Source organism: Hyperolius riggenbachi, chromosome 3 (genome assembly GCF_040937935.1).
Source record: "Hyperolius riggenbachi isolate aHypRig1 chromosome 3, aHypRig1.pri, whole genome shotgun sequence".
Lineage (NCBI taxonomy): Eukaryota > Metazoa > Chordata > Amphibia > Anura > Hyperoliidae > Hyperolius > Hyperolius riggenbachi.
In genome coordinates this window covers 342,487,381-342,511,224 of record NC_090648.1, presented here as the reverse complement: position 1 = coordinate 342,511,224, position 23,844 = coordinate 342,487,381, and the positions used below count along the sequence as shown (strand labels likewise).

The 23,844-nt window shown below is 45.0% G+C and overlaps 1 protein-coding gene across 1 annotated transcript in view; it reads left to right on the top strand.

Moving 5' to 3' along the window:
* UTP20 (UTP20 small subunit processome component) overlaps positions 1–23,844 on the top strand; it is a 145,597-nt gene that overhangs the window by 107,856 nt on the left and 13,897 nt on the right. Inside the window, exons 48-57 of the mRNA XM_068276969.1 lie at positions 3,726–3,842; positions 4,047–4,217; positions 4,317–4,445; positions 5,260–5,370; positions 6,724–6,803; positions 8,661–8,730; positions 10,009–10,191; positions 19,532–19,663; positions 19,748–19,880; positions 21,121–21,311. Coding sequence (XP_068133070.1) covers positions 3,726–3,842; positions 4,047–4,217; positions 4,317–4,445; positions 5,260–5,370; positions 6,724–6,803; positions 8,661–8,730; positions 10,009–10,191; positions 19,532–19,663; positions 19,748–19,880; positions 21,121–21,311 — 1,317 coding nt within the window. The remainder of the gene's footprint in view (positions 1–3,725; positions 3,843–4,046; positions 4,218–4,316; positions 4,446–5,259; positions 5,371–6,723; positions 6,804–8,660; positions 8,731–10,008; positions 10,192–19,531; positions 19,664–19,747; positions 19,881–21,120; positions 21,312–23,844) is intronic.

Sequence of the window (23,844 nt, the reverse complement as noted above, 5' to 3'; positions counted from 1 at the left end):
GTCAAAAAAACAATTTCGCAAAGCGGTTGCCCTGTGGGAAATAGTTCATGCTACATTAGCACTATCCAGGAGCGCCATGGGGAGGCTTCCCAATGCCCCCATACAACCGGGGGGCATTGGGAAAGTTTGCATAGAACATTAAAACTTAAAACAGCTGACCGCTTTTCCTGCATAAATAAACCGCTAGAATTCTGACAGGCTCTATGAAACTATAGACAAGCAGGGCTGCTGCTGCAGCCTTTCATCTGTGTGCTTTCAATTTTATTATTCTGGTATGCTGTGTGGCTGCCTGTAGGAAGTGTCTCTCATAGGAATAAAACTGCACAGATAATAATGATGACTGCACAGTGCACAGAGATGCCACACTTGTCTGTTGTTTCAGAGCTTTATTTCTCAGCAGAGCAGCCCCTCCCATGTCATTAGAGCTCTGAGTATGCAAAGCAGGAAAGCTGAGCCAGGAGGGGGTGGGCTTGAAAAGACTTCACAGAAGACTGACTCCGCTATAATGATTCCAGGTCAAACCTCGACTAAATGCTCAGTTGGGGATTCTTATCAGAGCTGAGAACAGCAAATTTAGCAGAGAGGGATGAAACTAAAAGCAGGGTAGGTGTTTACTGTCATGTTCCCACTGATAAATGTAGTAAAATACATGAGGGTGCTTCGCAGAGGCGTAGCGATAGGGGTTGCAAAGGTTGCAAGGTTGCCCTTGGGCCAGAGGGGCCCACCCTCAACTTCAGTATTAGCTCTCTATTGGTCATGTGCTCATAATAACGACTTCTATAGATGCTTTGAATAGTGGTAATCATTAACAAATTTCTCCCCATTCCCTTATTGCAGCTCTGACACGGTGGTTTTACTTGGCAGGTTTTGGTGCGCCGTATCAATTGTTATGTATAAAGTGTTTGGGGGGGCCCCAGTGTAAAACTTGCATCAGGGCCCACAGCTCCTTAGCTGCGCCACTGCTGCTTCGTCTCTGGTTCTCTTTAAGGCCTGTACATACGCTAAAATCAAGGTTGCCCAATGGAGAACAGTATCCTATCCCTGGGGTGACATTGAGAGCTGTGCAGACGTGACATCACACAGGAGGTGGGGTATTTGGGGAGAGGTGATCCACTAGGATGAATCGTTGGGTATGCGGTCGAGAGGGTTGATTGGCTGCTTTATACTATGAATGATCATCTGTTTGTTTGCTGGAACTTGGCTTTGTTACTCTCCATGCCCAGAGTTTGCTTCCAGTATCATGGGCGTCCGCAGACCGTTCCAGGGCGGGGGAGGGGGGGATGGGGGGTCGGAGTCATGTGGCGTGTGTAGCGCGCCACACCAAAAATGGGCGTGTCCATGAACCACGATGTGGGTGTGGTCACAAGTAGAGCCAAATTTTTACATGAACTTAGCAATGGTGGGACATTAGACTAGTGCTATGGTAGGGATTAGATTGCGAGTGCCTCCGACACAGGTGCCCCCCAGTTTAGGTAGTGACAGGGAAACTTAAGCCATGCCCCCTGTGTGGCATTAAGCCACACCCCAGATTTTGCAGGAGGGTGCCAGTGGGTGGAAGAAGGTGACAATGGGCAGGAGGGGGGTGCCAGTGGGTGGAAGAAGGTGACAATGGGCAGGAGGGGGGTGCCAGTGGGTAGGAGGAGGGTGCCTGTGTGTGGGGAAGGCAGTAGAAAGGCAGAGAGAGACTGCAGAGAGACACAGCTGAGACGGAGAGTGACAGCTGAGCGGCAGAGAGAGAGAGAGAGAGAGCAGAAAGGAAGAGAGGGACAGCAGGGAGGCAGAGAGAGAGAGCAAGAGAGAGAAAGAGACAGCAGAAAGACAGAGAGAGAGAGACAGCAGAAAGGCAGAGAGAGAGGGAGAAATCGTGCAAGCAGAAATGCAGAGAGAGAGAGACAGCAGAAATGCAGAGAGAGACAGCAGAAATGCAGAGAGAGAGAGAGACAGCAGAGAGGCAGATAGAGAGAGACAGCAGAGAGGCAGAAAGGCAGAGAGAGACAGCAGAAAAAGAGAGAGCGAGCAGAAAGGCAGAGAGAGAGAGAGAGAGAGAGCGAGCAGAAAGGCAGAGAGAGAGAGAGAGAGAGAGAGACAGCAGAAAGGCAGAGAGAGAGAGAGAGACAGCAGAAAGGCAGCGAGATAGACAGCAGAAATGCAGATAGAGACAGCAGAGAGAGAGAGCAGAAAGGCAGAGAGAGAGAGAGACAGACAGACAGCGGAAAGGCAGAGAGAGAGAGCAGAAAGAGAGAGACACAGCAGGGGGGAAGAGGAAAAAACTGTGCAAATAGCAGCCCGATATATCACTGCCTGCCACCAGCTGAGAGGAACATGATACCACATGGACTGTATAACCCCATACTTCCCTCCCCTATAGACTGTATACCTATACCCCCTCCCCTATGGACTATATATCTCATCCCCCCATACCATCCATTACATCCTCCACACTCCTATGGACTGTATACCTATATCCTTCCCTTATTCCCACAACCCCCCATGTTAATGTTTTGTTTTGCTTTGGCAATGCTAAATGTATTTGGTCCTGCCAATAAAGCTTTTTTGGATTTGGACAGCAGAAAGGCAGAGAGAGAGAGTGCGAGCAGAAAGGCCGAGAGAGAGACAGCAGAAAGGCAGAGAGAGAGATGGCAGAGAGAGAGACAGCAGAAAAGCAGACAGAGAGAGAGCAGAAAGGCAGAGAGAGAGACAGCAGAGAGAGAGAGTTGAGAGGCAGAGAAAGAGAGACAACAGAAAGGCAGAGAGAAAGAGACAGCAGACAGGCAGAGAGAGAGAGAGAGAGTGACAGCAGAAAGGGACATCAGATAGGCAGAGAGAGTATAGTTTTCCCCCAGTATAGCTAGTTTAGTTCCCCCCAGTATAGTTAGTATAGTTGCCCTTAGTATAGGTAGTATAGTTGCCCCCAGTGTAGGAAGTGTAATTGCCCCAGTATTAGTATAGTTGCCCCCAGTATTACTAGTATAGTTGCCCCCAGTGTAGGTAGTATAGTTGCCCCGTATTATTATAGTTGCCCCCAGTGTAGGTAGTATAGTTGCTCCCAGTGTAGGTAGTATAGTTGCCCCCAGTATAGCTAGTATAGTCGCCCCCAGTATGGGGGAAGCTTGGAAGGAGGGACCAGACCCCCCACCTCCCTCACCTGGGTCCTCTCCTTCTGGTGCTTCCCCCTTCCAAATTAGCAGCGGCAAACAGAATCGAGCATCAGCGAGCGGAGAGGAACTACCCACCTTCTTCCTGCATTCCAGGCGATGGTGCGCAGTGTCATCGTCACGTGACACTGGTCTCCGACTTCTCCACCGCTCACTGTGCTTCCGCTAATCAGGAAGCACAGAGCGGTGGAGAAGGCGGTTGACCAGTGTCACGTGACGATGGCACTGCATACCATCACCTGGAACGCAGGAAAAAGGTGAGTAATTTCTCTTCTGTTTGCCGCTGCTAATTTGGAGGGGGGAAGGAGGAGACCCAGGTGAGGGAGGTGGGGGGTCTGGCCCCCCTCCCAGCCGCTGTCCCTGCTGCCCCTCTTTTTATGTTGCTTCCTCCTCCTGCTGGTTCGGGTGGCTGGGGGGGGCAGCAGCTGGACGGGGGGGGGATGCCCCATTTTGCCCAGTGTGTGGATGTCCATGATCGGTATGCATGTGAGTGAGTCAAAGATTGCATAAATGCAATATTTTTACTGTAGTCAGTTTTTTGTTTACACTTGTGTTTTGTCGTTTATGCAGCTGCTTCATATGAGCCTAAAAAAATCCAAAGTGAACTCTTCTGCAGAACATGCGTTGGAAATGCTGGATCCCTTTGTGCAGATATTGATTGGCTGCCTGCAGTCTATGGATGTGAAGGTAAGGATATGATCAGCCACACAGTCTGATGATCTGCTCGAGAGAAGGTAAAGATTTCTGTAGGAAAGGGGGTATTAGCTACTGTTTAGAATGAAGTTCAATCCTGAGTTATAGTTCCTCTTTAAGTAGTGGTGTAGTGTAAGTAGAGCAAGTACATGGATAAAACTCTGAGCATAACAATATGTTTTTGATTCTCTGTTACAGGTCATCACCGGAGCTCTGCAGAGTCTCATATGGATGCTCAAATTTCCGTTACCTTCCATAGAGAACAACACAGATGAGTTAATTAAACAGCTGTTCCTATTGCTGAAAGACTATGCTAAAGCAGGTGCAGGCCGAGGGCAGAATTTTCATCTGGTTGTCAGTTGCTTCAAGGTAGGACACGTTTCATGACAGAATAGTACACTGAGATATAGCAGAGGTCTGTACAGATACTGTGCATGCTACATCAGTAAAATATTCATGTTTTTCCAGTGTGTTACTATACTGGTGCGTCACATGAAGGGAACCATTACGGAGAAACAGCTGCAAGTGCTGCTGGGATATGCTGAAGAGGATCTCTATGACTCATCACGGCAAGCTACTGCTTTTGGTTTATTAAAGGTAAGCCTTTACAAAAGTATCATTATATAATGGGGAGAGGCCTTAAAAGTGTAATCACCTCATGGTACGCCTTCAGAGATAACTTTGCAGCCAATATGGCAATTTTCTCTTCTTGTAGAAGCTCCAGACAGTAAAATCACGAAAATATAGCTGTGCTAAAAAGAGATAATTTATCTTTATTTTGAATTTGAGTCTGGATGGAACTGCATCTTCTTGTTACATGATTCTGGGCATTGGAAGTTCACATCCATGCTCCAGTGTGTGAGGGGGGAGGTTGAGTAGGCTTATAGAGAGGTTGCTTGGAATCAGGAAATACTTGCTGTACATTTTTGCAGCCCTGTATTTGAGGAATCTTATAGAAAAAAATGATTACAGCAGCTATAGGTATTTAGCAGGTAGGTGATCTAGATAATGATCTTGCGATGCACAAGTTTAGTGGGGAACGAGCGCTTGCGAGTTGCTTGCTGTTCATTGCAGGAGGAAATGGGAGACACTGTACAAATGAAAAATCATTTGTACAGCACTGCGATCCAGTGCAGCGATGTACGGGGGACTGCTCTGTTACTGAACTGTCCCCAGGAGAGGCACACAATTGAGCCCCTCTCATAGGCTGATGCCTATGAGAGGTGATCACAAGGATTGGATCTCGGTTGCATGCTACCTAAAAATGAAAGCCAATCAAGTATAGTTGGAACAGGGCTTTATTCGTACATTGCATTTGCTATGTTTGTATACATTAATTAGTAACAGTCTCTCCATGTCACCTTGTAGTTTATGTTCTCAACACTAAAATATGTGTTTTGTACCTGTGAAGGCTATTCTATCTAGAAAGCTGATTGTGCCTGAGGTGGATGAGGTCATGCAGAAAGTAGCAAAGCTAGCTGTGACTTCCCAGAGCGAACAAGTGAGAGTCCAGTGCCGACAGGTAAGTTTAATATGCATCTCATTGGCCTAAAATTGTGTGCGTCAATGTCAGTAGAGTCTCGGTTATCCGGCACTGATCGATAAGTGTGTTTTCTGTTTGATTGTGACTCGATTGATTGTGTCTGTTGACTGTGATGTAGAGGGTCAAAGTTTAGCCCAATGATGTAGTATAGGTATAAGTATAATAACCTTGGGGGAACCATGGGTGTGGGGCACATTAGGGGAAGACTTTGGGTATATTAACATTGGAGGAGCCATGGGGGGGCACATTGGATGGGGAGACTTGGGGGCCCGGCAGGTGGCTGTTCCTCAGATTTTCAATAGATTTTATGCTGAAATCTATTGAAAATCTGTGTACAGTATATGGGCAGCTAATAGACCCTGCTCTGATCAAATTTGACCAGAGAGAGGGGTCTATCTGATGGTAGAGCTGGTGGCCATCTAGAAGTGTATGGCCACATAGTAAAGCTAGGAAGCTAAGAAGGGAGATTCCAGTGACTATTATTCCTTATTCAAAGGAAGATTTTAAAGCTGTTTATTATTTAAAGCTGGTAATTCCACATTAGTTACTTTGGAAGAGACTCATTTAGCCCCTTTGAACAGTGAGTTGGGGGCTTCTGTGTGTTCATATATAAAGAGCACCAGTAAAACAAGGATATTCCTTAAAGAGAACCCAAGGTGTGTTTAAAGAATGTTATCTGCATACAGAGGCTGGATCTGCCTATACAGCCCAGCCTCTGTTGCTATCCCAAACCCCACTAAGGTCCCCCTGCACTCTGCAATCCCTCATAAATCACAGCCGTGCTGTGAGGCTGTGTTTACATCTGTAGTGTCAGTCTCAGCTGCTCCCCCGCCTCCTGCATAGCTCCGGTCCCTGCCCCCGTCCCTTCCCTCCAATCAGTGGGGAGGGAAGGGATGCAGGCGGGGACTGGAGTTCTGCAGGAGGCGGGGAGAGCAGCAGACTGACACTATAGAGATAAACACAGCCAGCTCTGACAAGCTGTTTGTCAGCAGCGTGGCTGTGATTTATGAGGGATTGCAGAGTGCAGGGGGACCTTAGGGTGGTTTGGGATAGCAACAGAGGCTGGGCTGTATAGGCAGATCCAGCCTCTGTATGCAGATAATATTCTTCAAACCCACCTCGGGTTCTCTTTAAAGGACCACAATCATGAAAAATACATGTGGATGCATACATAGAAGATGTACATTTCTCCCTGAGTAAAAGGTTGTTTACATATCCTCCATTCTCTCACTCACGCCATTCACTGTACGTGAGGGATGATTTTGTGTTGCAGCTGTTTGTAAATCTTGCAGATTTTTTTGTCAATTGTGTTTTTCACGAATACTTTTCCAGATATATCTGAAGTATTTGCTTGACTATCCACTGGGTGACAAACTGAAACCGAACTTGGAATTTATAATTGCACAACTAAAGTAAGTGGAGATATTTCATTTCACAAAGCTGATCTTCTATGAATCTAATCGGCTAATTTACTCACCTCTGATTTCTGGTTAGTAGCATGTTGCCCTTCACACAGCTATCTCTGTGGCAGGGTGCTCTCTCTGCGTCTGGTCATGTGACACCTCTCGCCCCATATAAGATTTTGTGTTGATGGTTTAATCTCTCATTCATATGCTATGGGTTACTGCTGTTTTAGTTTTGTAACTTGGCTACACAGGGACAACAAAACACATTTCCAGATGAGTAAACAAAGCTTTATTGCTTCAACCATATGCTGCATGTTCATAGTTTTATTGGGCTGCTTAGCACTCATGAATGAAAGCATGCCATGTGAAATTGCAAAACAAATTGGCTAATCACCACATGAATATTCACTAAACCAATAAATTGCGTAAGAGGTGCTGCTTTTCCTGTAAAGTATATTATGTGTAAAGTTAAGAAGCCATTATTGTACATTTCCTGTTCTTTTTCTTTTTTTTACTGTCCAAATACATAAAACATAGAAAGGTGTGAATAATGACTTTGTGTGACTAATATGTAATTTTGCGGACATAAAGGTCTGTATACGTTGTGAATGACAGTTGCTGTTTAGATACTGTTCATTTGATAACATAACGAAATGTATGCGGTTGTTTTGGGGATGTTAAAGCAAAATTGTGTCTCAAAAGTGCTTAATAATTTAACAGCATCTACAAATGTAAGGCGTGATAATTATGATTTGCATGTACTCTTATTTTCTTATTCCATAAATATTTGGGCACAGGTTTGAAGTGGTGGTTGTATTTTAAGATTTAATAAGCATTTATTATAACTCCTACTTTTAATTTCGTTAAGACCCATGTGTCAGACTTGTTCCTCCTGCTTCAGCTCATTACTGATCATAGACACTCATAAAATTGTGAAATATCCAGTGTGCTGTTCAGAATCCATACAACTAATGGCATTTTTGGAGCCTGACTAAGCCTTAAACAAACAGCTAGTGCTAGTGCTAGTTCAGCACTACCCTGCAAATTTTACAGCCCCTTGCTGCCAGACCCTCTAGGTAGTTGTCTTTTGTCTCCTCCTGGCTGCAGACATAAGTTTCTCTCATCAGCTAGGGCTCTGCTTTCTGATTTTAGTGGTCCTAGCTTCCCATAGACTAAGATAATGTGATGTGATTTTAGCTGGAGATGGAACAGATGCCTGGCAAGAAGAGGAGGCCACATACAGTGCTACCCACACACCAGTAATAAATCCCACAGCAAAATGCCTGTGCATGCTGCAATTTCCACTTGACACATGAAGCAGTAAATCTAGGAAAGGATGATGTTACACCAGGTTCTTTTACAATCCTGTTCGGTTAACTCATCTTAAAGAAGCTTAATTGCGATGTTCCATGTTGATGATGATAGCTTAATGAAGCATTATAACATCAGACCCTGTGTAGCTCCATAGGCATCCACATCCAGCCCGACACAGAGCTGAAGCTTCCAAGAAAATATAGTTCAGTATCAGAACAAATAACAGTGGAAAGCAAATTCATGTTTGTTGTTAAATCAAAAAACAAACGCCAAAAATCTGAGTGGAGATTTTAATTACTACAAATGTATAATAAGAACTGTCACTCATTAAAAATGATGACTCCTTTCATAAAATGAATAAAATGTTTGCATATAATTTCCCTTTAAGCATCATGACCTGTAGTGTGTGTTCTACGAGGGGAGCAATAAAGAAAGTGTTCCTTTAACACTGAGGAAGTGAATAGTCTGATATTACTTGTTATTGTGTTTTATTTTATATACCATGTTATTCTTTAAACCGTTTTCACAAAAAGTTTCTTCTTGATACAGCTATGAATATGAAACCGGACGGGATTCTGCCTTGGAAATGATAGCTTATCTCTTCCAGACCTTCCCACAAGTAAGTCCTGCTCATTTGTACTGAGGTTGAATCATCTCCTTATGTTTAGCGTAGCTGTAGTCATTCCTTAGTCCCTTGATTTAAGGTTAAAGCAGTTCTTACAATACGGTTGCATTTTATTTACCAATCTATATTTGCCTGATCTTGAAGCATAAAGTCACATATGAGAAGATAAAAAGGCAATATGCAGTGCTAAATGTAGAAAGTTTTCCTCACTTTGGCCCAGTGCACACCAAAACCGCTAGCAGATCCGCAATACGCTAGCGGTTTTGGGAGCTGATTTCAGAGAGATTCTAGGAATGTTTAGAGAGGTTTTCTAAACATACCTAGCGGTTTTGGGTGCGTTTTTGTGTAGCAGATTACACATATTGTTACAGTAAAAGCTGTTACTGAACAGCTTCTGTAACAAAAATGCCTGGCAAACCGCTCTGAAGTAGCGTTTTTCAGAGCGGTTTGCGTTTTTCCTATACTTTACATTGAGGACGAAACGCTTCCGAAATCCGCAAACGTGCAGCAGGAGGCGCGTTTGCGGCTTGGCAAAAACCTCAAACTGCCGGTGTGCACCATCCCATTGCAATACATTAGCCAAGCGTTTTTCCAGGCGGATGCTGCCGGCGGATTGCTCCAAAAACCGCTCGGTGTGCACTAGGCCTTAAAGGGAGTCTGAAGTGAAAATAAACTTATGATATAATGAGTTGTATGTGTAGTACAGCTGAGAAATAAAACACTATAAGCACAGATATGAGTCTCATATTGCTTCCAGTACAGAAAGAGTTAAGAAACTTCAAGGGGTTCTCCGGTACCTAAAAAAAACACCTAACACTTACCTGGTGCTTCTATCGGCCCCCTGCAGCTGTAATGTCCCGCTTCGTCCTCTTCCGATGCGCCGTTCCCCGCCGCCACCGGGCTAATTATTAGTCTAACTAGACGAACAGAACTGCTGCTGCGCGGCCGTGGCTGCGTGTGCAAAGTTTTTTTTTTTTGTACTGCGCCTGCACTATAATTTTTTTTTCAGTTCAGTGTCACTTTAACCGTTACATGAGCCTTATAGGTTTATAAATGGAGGGCTGTCTCTGATGATTTGTGTTTGTTTGTTTGTTTGTTTGCTTGTTTTAATCAACTGAATCATTGTGCTTTTGTTGAAACCTTACACAATCACATCCCAGGTCAAGTCAGGTCAGGACAAGAGTCATATTTTGGGAGCTTTGATAAATTCTATTAGTTGAAACTATATGTAAGTAGAGTTGTTGCCATAACATGTTCTTTCTTACATCTCAGGGGATACTGAATCAGTTCTGTGGTCTCATGTTCGTTCCTCTTGCTTTGCTGATGATCAATGATGACTCTACAAAGTGTAAGAAGATGGCTGCCCTGGCAGGAAAATCACTTCTTAGCAAAGTCAATGCACAGCAGAGAGACTTAATGTTCTCATTGGTTACCAAATGGATTAACAATGAAAAGGTGAGCAAATGTCGCGCCCATGCATTATGTACAGATTACTGCATTGTTATGTTTTCAATGGTGTGTTTTTTTTCTAGGCACTATTAATACTCCTGGCTGTACAGTCAGATGGGCTCTTGTATGCTTGAGTGGTGATTCCCAATGAACATCCAATGCTCACATTGTTAAAGCCTTAAATAGGAACTCTGGGCTTCAAGAAAATTCTCCAATCATATGTATGTTTCTCTTCTGATTAGATTAATTTTAAACCTTTAAAAATGTAATGGGGTTAAAATTATGATCTCATCCTGATGAGATCATCATTCTAGCTCCACTTTTAGTCTTCGTGCAGCCTTACAGTACCGGCAGTCCTGCTTGGATGCATTATCCATATTGTTTTTTCCCTAAAGTTAAAGCGGATCCGAGATGAAAAACTAACTATAGGGGGCGTGGCTTGACGCTGCTGGAAGATGGCTGCTTAATCTCCTCTCTCCCGCTCTACAGCCGCTAAAGCTCGATATTTAGCCATACCAACGGGCACCCAACAGATATGCCGGGCACCCGCAGTCAGCAGAACACACCGGCAACTGGCAGAGGTAATCCAAACAAAGCGGGAAAGACCTTACCGGACTTATTCCGATCCCAAAAGGACCTCACCCAGGCTTCCAAGATGGCGCCGTAAAAAAACAGAGAAGGCCAAGCCCAATCATCGCCAGACTCCTCACCCTCTGATCCGGGTAAACCTTCGGGTAAACAACAGCGATCCCCTACTCTCGCTGACCTACAGACATTCGCTGAGGACATCAAGGCCTCCATGCTGCATGCAGTGTCGGAAGTCCGAGCGGACGTTGCTGCATTAGGCTCCAGACTACACACCCTAGAGGCGGCTAACACCCAAACCTCTATGCAGCTGAAGAAGCTAGCTAAAACTTCTGACAATCACTCCGCCAGATTAACTGACCACACTAGATATCTCGAGGACCTAGACAATTGAGGCCGTAGATGTAACATTAGAGTGAAGGGCTTGCCAGAAGCAGTAGCCGCTGAGAAGATCTGTGACGCACTTTCGGCTATCTTTAACAATCTCCTGGAAAGGCCTGCGGACTCCGAGATTGCCTTCGTCCGTGCACACAGAGCCCTGCGTCCACGCAGCAACGACGGTGAGAAAGCACGAGACGTCATCTGCTGCCTGGAATCGTTCCAGCTTAAGGAGAACATCATGCGGGCAGCGAGAACACAGGACCAGATCCTGTTCAACGAGACGCCCGTACAACTCTATCAAGTCTGCCATTACCCTAGCGAAGCGGAGAATTCTAAAACCTCTCCTGCAAGCAATAATAAAGAAGGGCCTGTGTATAAATGGCGATTCCCCTTCTCATTATCCGTCACGGCTGAGGGGAAAACATACACCCTACGTGCAGCAACCGACCTGGAGGACTTTTGCAGCGATCTGGATATCCCAGTGATCGAGCTCCCGGATTGGGACGGAGAAATTGTATTCCAGCGACCAAATACACAAGCATCTGGGCCTTCCCAGCGTCACCCCTCTAAAGCACTTCATCGCTCCAGAAGCAGGGATTCGGAATCCGGATTGGAGAATACTCGTCCACGCCGCGATTCCTCCTCAGCGGCGGAAGATGGCTAATGGCTATTCGTGTTGTGGACCTTTCCCACCTCTTCCCAACATTTGTTGGTCCTGAAAGCAGACTCTACCCGTTGTTCTGGTAACTATATTGCCTTGTTCGGTTTTACCTGTTCCACCAAGTACAGTAACTTTTTTTTTCTTTTGCTCGGATTGCCCTCTGCGCACCTGAGGCTAAACGGTCTCAATAACCCCCCCTTTTTCTATCCCACAAGGAACTTGGCCCTCTCTTCCCTCCTCTTGGAAGTGATTGTTCTTTCCCTCATATGGCATAAGCTCCTCGGAAGGGCCCGCTTACACTGAACTTGTGAGAGATGATAATGTCCCCATGCTCTTTTACAGCTAATACGGAGGGTCTACACCATAGCCCCACAATTCAGCCTGAAGATACGACACAATTGCCTGCAGATATATGAGACCTGTGTTGTGATATGCTATTATAACATGTTTTTGTCTCTAGTACCCCCGTGCTGAATAAGTCCACTGTTAATGTCTTTCTCTCTTTTTACCCGGGCCCGCCTCCCCCCCCCCCCCCCCCCCACTAATATTTTTGGTTGCATGTCTAAACGTTCTCTTCTCTGAAGGGGGACTCGGGTATCTAATCAAGGCAGGGCATGTGTTTCAACTAACCCACATCATAAGGTTCTGCCAGTTCGCTATACAAGTTTTTCTATGTATACCAATCTCAATACACTGTATCGTATGTTAATGTCTGCTACAGTTGAGGGGAGGTTTGGGACGGGGGGTGGGGGGTGAGGGGACGGGACTCTTGTTTATTTTCTTACAGGCCAATTTGTCCGGGGCCCACCCCGTGGATACCAAAAGAGGGGAGGACAACAAGGATGTAATTTTTTGGAGGTTCTTCTCTTCCCTCAGTGTGGGTCGGAGACCGAGCTGCGGCCTTAGTGGGGGCTTCTGCGCGCTCCCTGCTGGGCTCCCCTTCCCCCAAGCCCCTATGCTGGGGGGTTGGGGTGGAGCCCACCCGGGAGCGCTGAAACCCCCCCCCCCCCCCCCCCCCCCCGTGCTTAATACCCGTTGGTTAAATTTTATATGTTTGTTTCCTACCATAGCGGCCAGAGTGGATTATGATCGCGTAGTGTTATTTTCATACATACGGAATTCTCTGTATGTGGTAGTCTCCCTCTGTGGTCATACTCTGGCGGTGTCTTTCATTACCCCCACACAGTGTGTGTTTTATACACTGACTACATATATCCCACTCCAGGAAGTGTGTGCGGCCCCCCAGGTCGCATACACGTGGGAATCCTTTCCTATAAACTATTTGTGCGTGTTTATACTAATACGTATGTTGGTCCATCGCAGGGAGGATTTCTCTTCTCGCAACCTGCGTTTCCTCCTTTCTATTCTCTCTTTTCTGTGTCTCCTGTCTTTGCTCCTCTCTCTAACTACTATCTCTACGGGGAAAAATTTGGGGATTGGGGGGCTGGCACAGCCAGCCAGACAAGTTACTGTGACAATGCATGCACACCGGGCAAACTGGAAGCTGGTCTCGTTTAATGTGAACGGTTTTAACACACCAGAGAAAAGATCTATTATATTTGAATTTCTCCACCAACAAAAAGTTCAGATAGCCTACTTGCAAGAGACCCACCTACGAACCAATCATATTCCTAAAAGATTCAACTCTAGATATCCAATGGCTTTTCATGCCACATCGCCAACGTCCAAAACTAAAGGAGTCTCTATTTTCTTGCATCAAGACATACCGTTCACATTGGACGAGTCAGTACAAGACCCTGATGGTCGCTATCTATTTATTAAGGGGAAAATTGCTAACCAAACGGTCACCATGGCTAATGTTTATGTACCTAACAAACACCAACCGTCCTTCCTATCTTCCACATTAGCTAAACTAGCCACATTCACCAGTGGCGTATTGATTGTAGGAGGGGACTTCAATATCCCCCTCAACCCTATTCAAGACTGCTCTAACGGTTCAACCACTCTTTCATATGTGGCTCTACGTCGCATTAAAGCTCAATTACAGAGCCTATCCTTAGTGGATCCTTGGAGGACGTCCCACCCACAGGAGAGGGATTACACCTTCTTTTCCGCTATTCACAACAAGTACTCTAGGATAGACTACTTTTTTATGCCACAAAGAGATCTATCTCTAGTCATTAACACCGACATAGGTAATAGAGCGATCTCGGATCACTCCCCGGTCTTTCTCACCATTTCTACCCCTGACGCTTCCGCAAAAATTTGGAACTGGAGATTAAACCCAAACCTTTTAGCAGATGTTGGTAGGAGACAAAAAATATCGGAGGCCCTTGATGAGTACTTCCTTTTAAACAATGACCAAGAAACATCCAAACTCACAACATGGGAGGCACACAAGGCAGTAATCCGGGGACACTTCATTAGGATGGGCTCTAGACTTAAAAAAGAAAGGGAAGAAATGACCATAAAACTAATGGCAGACATTAACCGTCTGGAACGTGCACACAAACAAACTCTAGCTTTAGCTAATCTGGAGGATCTCAATAAAGCCAGAAGTGCACTAGACAAACTACTATATTCCGACGCACGAAGGAAGTTAATGTCCATCAAAAAAATATATTACGAATTTGGCAACAAAAGTGGCAAACATCTTGCCCGTGCCCTTAGGAAAAGAACCCTCCACACAAATGTCACATGTATTACCAACAAAAAGCAGGTACAGGTCTTCAAACCGAAGGAAATCGCACAGGAATTTAAGACATACTATGCCTCACTGTATAACTTGCGCCCTCATAACCAATCACCTGATAAGCACACTACTAGAAATTCTGCCATTTCTAATTTTCTCTCCCAACATGCGACTAGCCTATCCCTAGACCAATCGGAAAAGGAAGACATGGAGTCTCCTCTTACTGAGGATGAATTTCGTATGGCAGTGGGTTCTCTGAAGCCAGGCAAGGCACCGGGCCCTGATGGACTCACGAGCCAATACTATAAAGCCTTTGGTGGCACACTAGCCCCGGTGTTTGTTGAGGCCTTTAATTCAATTATCCCTAACACTACCCCATCCTCCCAATTTTTAGAAGCCCACATAGTAGTGATCCCCAAGCCAGACAAGGACCCTGCTCAATGCACCAGCTACAGACCTATCTCCCTTTTAAACTTAGATGCCAAGATTTTGGCTAAAATACTAGCGAACCGCCTAGCCCCATTGATCTCTAGACACGTTAACCCAGACCAAGCGGGTTTTGTCCCAGGCCGTGAAGCTAAGGACAACGTCATGAGGACAATAAACATCATGTCATATGTGAAAGTAAGGGGTGTTAAAGCGTTTTTGCTCTCAACTGATGCAGAGAAGGCCTTTGACAGGGTCGCTTGGGATTATACCCGAGCGGTCCTGTCAAGGCTAGGAATTGGGGATACCATGTGTAACCTTATAGGCCTGCTATACACCAACCCTTCTGCAAAAGTCAGAGTTAATGGTGTCTTCTCAGACCCATTCCCTATAACAAATGGGACTCGGCAGGGCTGCCCCCTCTCACCACTAATATACATACTTACCCTGGAACCCTTTCTAAATGCTGTCCGATCGGATCCTAATATCCATGGCATCCATATAGGTCCTGCAAAACACCTGGTAGCTGCCTTTGCAGACGATCTATTATTTTTTCTTCAAAATCCGATGATCTCTATCCCCAACTTAATATGCAGATTCACAGAATTTGGCCAATTGTCTTACTTAAAAATCAACTTTCAAAAGTCACAGGCGTTAAACGTCTCTCTCGACGCTAGCACAGTACAGACATGCAAGACTAGCTTCCCTTTTCAGTGGTCCCACAGCCAACTTAGATATTTAGGCATCAACATCACCGCCAACCTTAAAAATCTATTCTCTGCAAACTTTAATAAAATAGATTCCACATTGAAAGCTGATCTCGCCCGCTGGGGAAGCCAAACCCACTTGTCATGGTTTGGAAGAATGTCTTCCATTAAAATGAACCTCCTGCCCCGTATTCTCTACATAAGCCAGTGTATCCCGATAAACCTCCCACCCACTTTTCTAAGAAGCCTACAAGGGGCAATTAACAAATTTATATGGGGCAATAAACCCCCACGAATCAAGAGATCCATACTCTCAGTCCCAAAAGACCTGGGTGGGGTTGGGCTACCTGACCTCCAGAAATATCACCTGGCCTCCCAACTAAGTAGGGTGGTTGAATGGGCTGTGGGGGAGAATCCCAAACCGTGGGTCACAATTGAGCAAGAACTGGCGGGCATACACGCCTCAGCCCTGGGTTGGGTAGATACCCCACGCAGAATACAGGCGACTTGGCGAAACCCCCTCATGGAAGCCACTGTCAACTGCTTTAGAAAATACGCGTTGTCCTTAAACCTCACCAACCTATCGGGCCCACTTACTCCCCTAAAAGACAATCCAGCGTTCAAACCAGCGGCAGACATACCATTTCTCACCGCTTGGGATCCCCACCAGCCGCCCAGGGTAAGGGATTTTCTGATCGCGGGGAAAATCAAAACACACCATGAAATGTCCAGATCGGGAGAGCGGACACCCCTTTCCAGTTGGCAATATTTTCAAATTCGACATTTCTTACGCTCTATACTCAACACTGGAAAATGGGCTCCGACTTTAACCCCATTTGAGAACTTAATAGTAAGCCCTGCACCACATAGACACCTAATTTCTGACATATATCAGATCCTTGTGATCTCCACGATTCCAGACAAGCATAGCTATCAGGAGGCATGGGAGAGAGACCTCGGACAAATCTTTGAGAAAGAGCAATGGCAAAAAATCTTTAGCTTAAACCACAAAGGCTCTTTGAATGTAAACACTCAAGAACTCGGGTTTAAAATACTGTCTCGGTGGTACAAAACCCCACAAATACTACACAGAATCTTCCCCACAACACCTGACTCATGTTGGATATGTGGGGCCGGTGGGTGCGACGTCCTCCATATATTCTGGTCCTGCTCTGTTATTGTCCCTTTCTGGAGGGAAATCCACCATTTAATGGAGGTAATCACTTGGGATAAAATCCCATTTCACCCGGCTGCCCTACTCCTTCATGACACCCATGAACCTATTAAGTCATACAAAAAATCAATAACTATCCATCTTATTAACGCGGCAAGGGCAATGATTCCCCTTCACTGGAAGTCCCCCAATGCACCGACCATAAAGTCTTGGATCAAGAGAATTGAACTCATTGAGCACATGGAACATGTAATCCTCTTATCGCATGAGCGATCTGAACAATACACCATGACATGGTCGGTCTGGACGGATTTCCAGTGTTCAGACACTTATAAACAAATTATGGATCCCAAGTAATCTGGGTCCAAACCAACGCCTTGCAGATCTGCTTCTCTGTTTATCCTCTTCCCCTTACTTCTATGCAGAAATCTCCCAACTCTCCTTCACTGATCTACTCTAATCTATCTTTCCCTCCCTGCGATGGTCCGGCTGCATAACAGCAATCAACGACATGACTTTCTTGAACTACAGCCTCTGTTCCGCCTTTAAATCTTTAATAGTATTTCTGTAAAGAAGTCCTCCATGTGATATCTCTTGTGCCTTTGCATTGGTAAGACAGTCATATTGTATGTCTTGTCATGTGTTATGTTTTAATATGACTATTCGATTAGCATGTACATGTTATTGGTTATACTTCTTTCAATAAAACCTAATTGACAAAAAAAAAGAAAAACTAACTATAACAAGTAACTTGTCTATATAGCTTTTCTAAAGTTTCGATAGTTTGCACAGCAAATCTAGCTGCAAACATCTTCAATAGAATATGATTATTTCTTCCTGTGATACAATGACAGCAGCCATGTTGTTTGTAAACATTACAAACAGGCAAGCTTATCTGCATCTTCTGTGAAAAAAAACCTAAGAACTTTGCCATGTCATGTCCTGTGTCATTTCCTGTCTCCAATAACACACCAGGGCCCATATGCAATTATCTTTTTCTGCTGAGTTTTCACCTAGGAGATACTTTTTTGTCTATTTAAAGTACCGTATTTTCCGCCGTATAAGACGCTCCAGAATATAAGACTCACCCAAGTTTGGAGGGCAAAAACCAGGAAAAAAAAATACTAAACCTGGTGCGTCCATATTCCAGGAGACTCTTGTACAATGCCTAATGATGTTGATCCAGGGATTTTATCTGATTGCCATCTGGAGTCGGGAAGGAATTTTTCCCTTTAGGGGCTAATTGGACCATGCCTTGTAAGGGTTTTTTCGCCTTCCTCTGGATCAACAGGGATATGTGAGGGAGCAGGCTGGTGTTGTACTTTATACTGGTTGAACTCGATGGACGTATGTCTTTTTTCAACCAAAATAACTATGTAACTATGTAACTATGTCCTTCTGTGTGCTCCTGTGCCCCCCATATCCCCATGTGTCCTCCTGTGCCCCCCATGTGTCCTCCTGTGTGTTCTCATGTGCCCCCATGTGTCCTCCTGTGTGTTCTCATGTGCCCCCATGTGTCCTCCTGTGTGTTCTCATGTGCCCCCCATGTGTCCTCCTGTGCCCCCCATGTGTCCTCCTGTGCCCCCCCCTGTGTGCTCCTGTGCCCCTATATGTCCTCCTGTGCCACCATGTGTCTTTCTGTGCCCCCTCATGTGTGCTCCTGTGCCCCCCATATGTCCGTCTGTGCCCCCATGTGTCCTTCTGGGTGTCCTCATTTGCCCCCCAGGTGTCCTCGTGTGCCCCCTGCCTTCCCCGTGCCTGCCTTCCTCCCTCCCGCCTGCCTGAGTCTCCTGGCCTCCCCGGGTGGAGTTCAATAGCGGCGGCAACTTACCTTTGGCAGGCTCCCGCTCTGATCCTAGATCATTGTGCTGCCCCCCGCTAGCCTCCTCTGCCTCCCCCCTGGGAATAAGTAGCAGTAGCTTAACTCCGCAATGCGCCCGCGATGACTGCAGACATCCGTCTTCCCGGCACTTCTCGCTCTAGTGACCGGCTTGAACTGATGATGTGCAGTTCAAAGCCGGTCACTAGAGCGAGAAGAGTCGGGAAGACGGATGTCTGCAGTCATCGCGGGCGCATTGCGGAGGTAAGCTACCGCTACTTATTCCTACACCGGGGGGGGGGGGGGGGGGGCAGATACGCAGGGGGGAGGCAGAGGAGGCTAGCGGGGGGCAGCGCAATGATCTAGGATCAGCGCGGGAGCCTGCCAAAGGTAAGTTGCCGCCGCTATTGACACTCCGCCTGGGGGGGCCAGGAGACTCAGCCAGGCACAGAAAGGCAGGGAATCCCCGACGACGGCGGGTCAGCGGTTCTGTATCGTAGGGCGTTATTAAGTCAGGGATTCCCTGCCTTTACCGTATAAGACGCAGGGACTTTTTCTCCCTATTTTCTTGCTTGCAGGTGGTTTAAAAGGCATTTTATTGACAATTTTGAAAATATCACCTAGGAGAAAACGCAGGAGAAAAATTTAATTGCATATGGGCTCAGGGGTAGAAGAAATCTCTCTATTGAGCCTACGGACAGCAACCAAAATGGGGGTACTAGCTGTAACCCACACTGCTAAAATATATTTATTGCATTGCTCTGTCCTGGTTGGAGAGTCATTTCTAACTTTTTGACATCATTACCTCCACAGAAAGGGAGGAGGAAATCCCCCAGTAAACAATAAGCGGCAATAAAAATACTATGCATATTTTCTAAACCTTTTAAAGTTGTATGCAGATTGTCTGTTTACTTTTTTTTTTATTTTTTTCACCCTCTAGTCTTCTCACAAAAGGCTTGGTGCACTGGCCTGTGGCTTATTTGCTGAAGTTGAAGGAATTGAATTTGAGAGCAGGCTGGAAGCGATCCTTGTGACCATTGAAAGGGAGATTGATCCCCTGCTATTTGAAGATGTGAGTATGTGAATGCCTGCACACCATTTACAAGGGGAAATGTCTTGTTTTTAGTGCCATGCTGAGTTTAGGTGTTTCTTGCAGATGAAAGAGGAGACAGAAGAGAAGGCAGCTGACAGATTGCTGTTCAGTTTACTGACCCTGGTAACCAAGCTGATCAAGGAATGCAATGTTACCCAGCTCACAAAGCATACAGACATAATGCTTAAAATATGTGGTAAGAAACCCCTTCCATTCCTCAACTGTATAATTATGATATATCCGCTGAAATGTTATTAACTACCTTGCTGTTTAACCCTCCTGGCGGTCTATTAAAAACCGCCAGGGGGCAGCTCAGCAGTTTTTTTTAAATTTATTTTTTGTAAATCATGTAGCGAGCCCAGGGCCCAGGGCTCGCTACATGATAGCCGCTGTGCAGCGGCATCCCCCCACCCGCTTCGATCGCCTCCGACGATCTGCGATCAGGAAATCCCGTTCAAAGAACGGAATTTCCTGGAGGGCTTCCCCCGTCGCGGCGGCTTATCGGCGCGGAGCGGCGGCGATCGGAGTGCACACACAGCTAGCAAAGTGCCAGCTGCGTGTTGCAAAAAAAAATTATGCAAATCGGCCCAGCAGGGCCTGAGAAATCCTCCTGCGCGGCTTACCCCGAAGGTTAAATACTAATAAAACCTCTGTTTAAAGATAATAACATTATCTTCTGTAGTCACATTTGGAGATGATATATCCAGTGGCATAGCTAATGAGCTTTAGGCCCCAGTACAAAATTTTCCCCAGTGCAAATTTTACATTGGGCCACCTGAAGCATTCCATACATAACAATTTATATGGAGCAACAAAACCGGCCAAGGACATCCACAGTATGAGAGGTGCAAGCTGAGGAGGGGAACAGTTTGTTAATGATTACCACCATGCAAAAGTGATCATTCCCAGCACAGCACCATTAAAGAACTAACACTGCAGATGAGGGAGGGCCCATAGTGAGCCCCTCTAGTCCAAGGGCCCCAGAGCGGTTGCAACCTCTGCATCTCTTTTTGCTACGCCACTGATAACATATCTCTCTCTCTCTCTCTCTCTCTCTCTCTCTCTCTCTCTCTCTCTCTCTCTCTCTCTCTCTCTCTCTCTCTCTCTCTCTCTCTCTCTCTCTCTCTCTCTCTCTCTCTCTCTCTCTCTCTCTCTCTCTCTCTCTCTCTCTCTCTCTCTCTCTCTCTCTCTCCACACACACATACACACACATACATACACACACATACATACACACACACACACATACACACACACATACACACACACACACATACACACACACACACATACACACACACACACATATACACACACATATACACACACATATACACACACATATACACACACATACACACACATATACACACACATATACACACACAACCAAACACACAAAATTCACTAGATCGTACCTGTATTTTGTCTTTCAGCTCATGTTCAGTCCCATTTGTGGTACCCCCATAGTTGGGTCTGGCTGACAGCATCTCAGATTTTTGGTTTATTGTTTTCCCTTCAAAAACCTGAAGAACTTGTGGCTAAATGGATATCTCAAAAGGCCAAGTCAAAGACATCCCAGGCTGCACCCTGTGATGTATACTTAGCAGAACATCTGGATACCAAGGTAAGAGGATGTGTTCGCCAAAATGTACTCAGCTTTTTCTCAAATGTATCCATCTATTGATATGAGATAGATAATTTTAAAACATACTGTATTTCAAATCTCTAGTTTATTTTACCAAAAAATGTATTTAAAGGACCACTATCACAAAAACTGTAAAATACATTTGTGCACTCACATAAGATTATTTTTACATTTTGTACCAGAGTAAAAAGCACTGTGAACAACATTTTTTCTATGTAGCTGCCACTTATATTTATTATACCCTGACAACTCTGAACCTCTTACTGACAGGTTTTGGATTAGTCCATTATCCTCATGGGGGATTGTCATAATTTCGTTTATTTTCAAAAACACTCCCTGTACTGCACAGCTACAGTCCAGCTGGCAGAATAGTGAGTACACAAGTAGGCAGGCCAGCTGGCATCTTTGCATAGGTTTCTTCCAGAAAGTGCTTTTGAAGAGAATACAAAACTTTGAGAATCTCCTACGAGGAGATGGACTAGTTCAAAACCTAGTAAGAGTCAGTAAGAGATCCAGAGCTGTCAGAGTGATAATACCTACTGGAAGTGACAGCAGCATGTAAACATGTAATTTACAGTACAGTCAACTGTGGGACAAACATTTACCGTATACGTAGGTGTACACATGTATATTACATTTTACAGTTTTGATAGTGGTCCTTTGATATCGCTACAATCGAGAGATGGTGTTTCCTCATATTTTCAAATACATGGAGCAACTGGGCAACAAAAAAACCAAGCGCCGCATGGTGCAGTATATCTGTACAATTGGACTAGAAACAATGGTATGATTTTTAAACCCGGGACTAGTTCACACTGGCAGCTTTGGCAGCACTTTGCTGATCGCCGGTGATCAGCAAAGTGCTGCTGCTAATGTAAGTCGATGGTAGTGTTCACACTGTAGCAATCACCAGTGATTAGTGATTTGTTGAAATCTCAAACATGGTGCTTGCAGCATTTTTGGAGTGATTGCATTTCAACGTTAAAGAATCACAAAATGCAATCACTCTACAATCACTTTCCTATACAGTGAAAAACAGCCTTTTTCTGATCGCTGGCCATCAGCAAAACACTACCAAAGAGTCCAGTGTGAACTAGCTCTAACAAAGGTGAGTTGCAAAGACTGTAACCACCCACAGAGCCTGCAGGGAAATGCATGCCCCCGTTTAGGTCCTCTAGGTCAGAGTTCCCCAACCCTATCCTCAAGGCCCACCAACAAAACCACAAACATGCACAGGTGGGGTAATTAGTGTCTCAGCAGAGCTGAGACTTTAATTACCTCTGGATTTCCACAAAACATGCACTGTTGGTGGGCCCAGAGGACAGGGTTGGGAAACGCTGCTCTAGGTACTGTGATGCAGGAACTGGATGGTCACACTGCTAAGGGGTTTTCTAGGGTCAGACTAAAAAAAAATACACCTCCTAACTAAGGTGTAACACAATAAACAAAAAACTATTTCAGAAGCACCTGATGTAATACAACAGTTGAAAAAATGTAAAAAGGAGAGGTAGTGTTGGTCTTACCTCTTCTGGAGAAAATGGCTGGTAAAATGAATTTATACATTTAATTTCGCACTATAATGGACAACTTGTTTTTTGGGACTTCTCCCGCTTCATCAGTGCCTATCAGTTAGGGACAGCAAGTTTGAGTGCATCTTATAAATTCAGTCTTACTGGCCTTTTTTTTGTTTGTTTCAGGAGAGGCAAGACCAACGCCACCTCTCCTTTTTAAACTGGTTTGAAGCATTTTGTTACATTGGGCTCGTACAAAAATCTTTTTTTTTTCTTTAATATCTCTTACGTTATACAACCATAAACGTGTTCCAGAATATCACAAACAGACGGAAGTTAGATAAAAGTAATAAACGTCAGTTTGCTTGGCATTAGTATTATATTATCATAAAACATAGCACTTTGTCCAATATACTCAACTATTTATCTTGGCATAATCTGTGTTCCAGTAAATTGAACTTAGAAGCTGATTAGAATCTGAAAAGATCCGTATGAAGCATTTTTGACAAAGGAGGCCTTGAAAACACATTTGCTCCACTTACTCCTTTGCATGTTTGCTGATCTGCAATATATGTTCTCATTTTGAAAAAGCAAATTTGGCCGTATTTGCTCATCAGTCTACTTGTGAAATATATCTAATCTGGTTTGTGGTCTTTTTAAAAGCGTAAATGCACTCATGTTATGCCTGGTGCACACGATGAGATTTTCTGTCAGATTTACTCCCAGATCGATTATTTTCTAACATGTCCAATCAATTTTCCATAAAAGAGAACAGAAAATCGATCGGAAATCAGATCGGACATGTTGGAAATAATCGATCTGGCAGTAAATCTGCCAAACAATCTTGTGTGTACCGTGCATTACACTGCCTCATCTTCCATGGTTTACATTCAGCAGACTGCACTGAAGCCCCATGTATGTACACTAAGCACTTACCCTCTCTGCTACTACAGCCCTGCTCCATCCTGCTTTTATTAAATACATTAAATTCCCTTTATAGT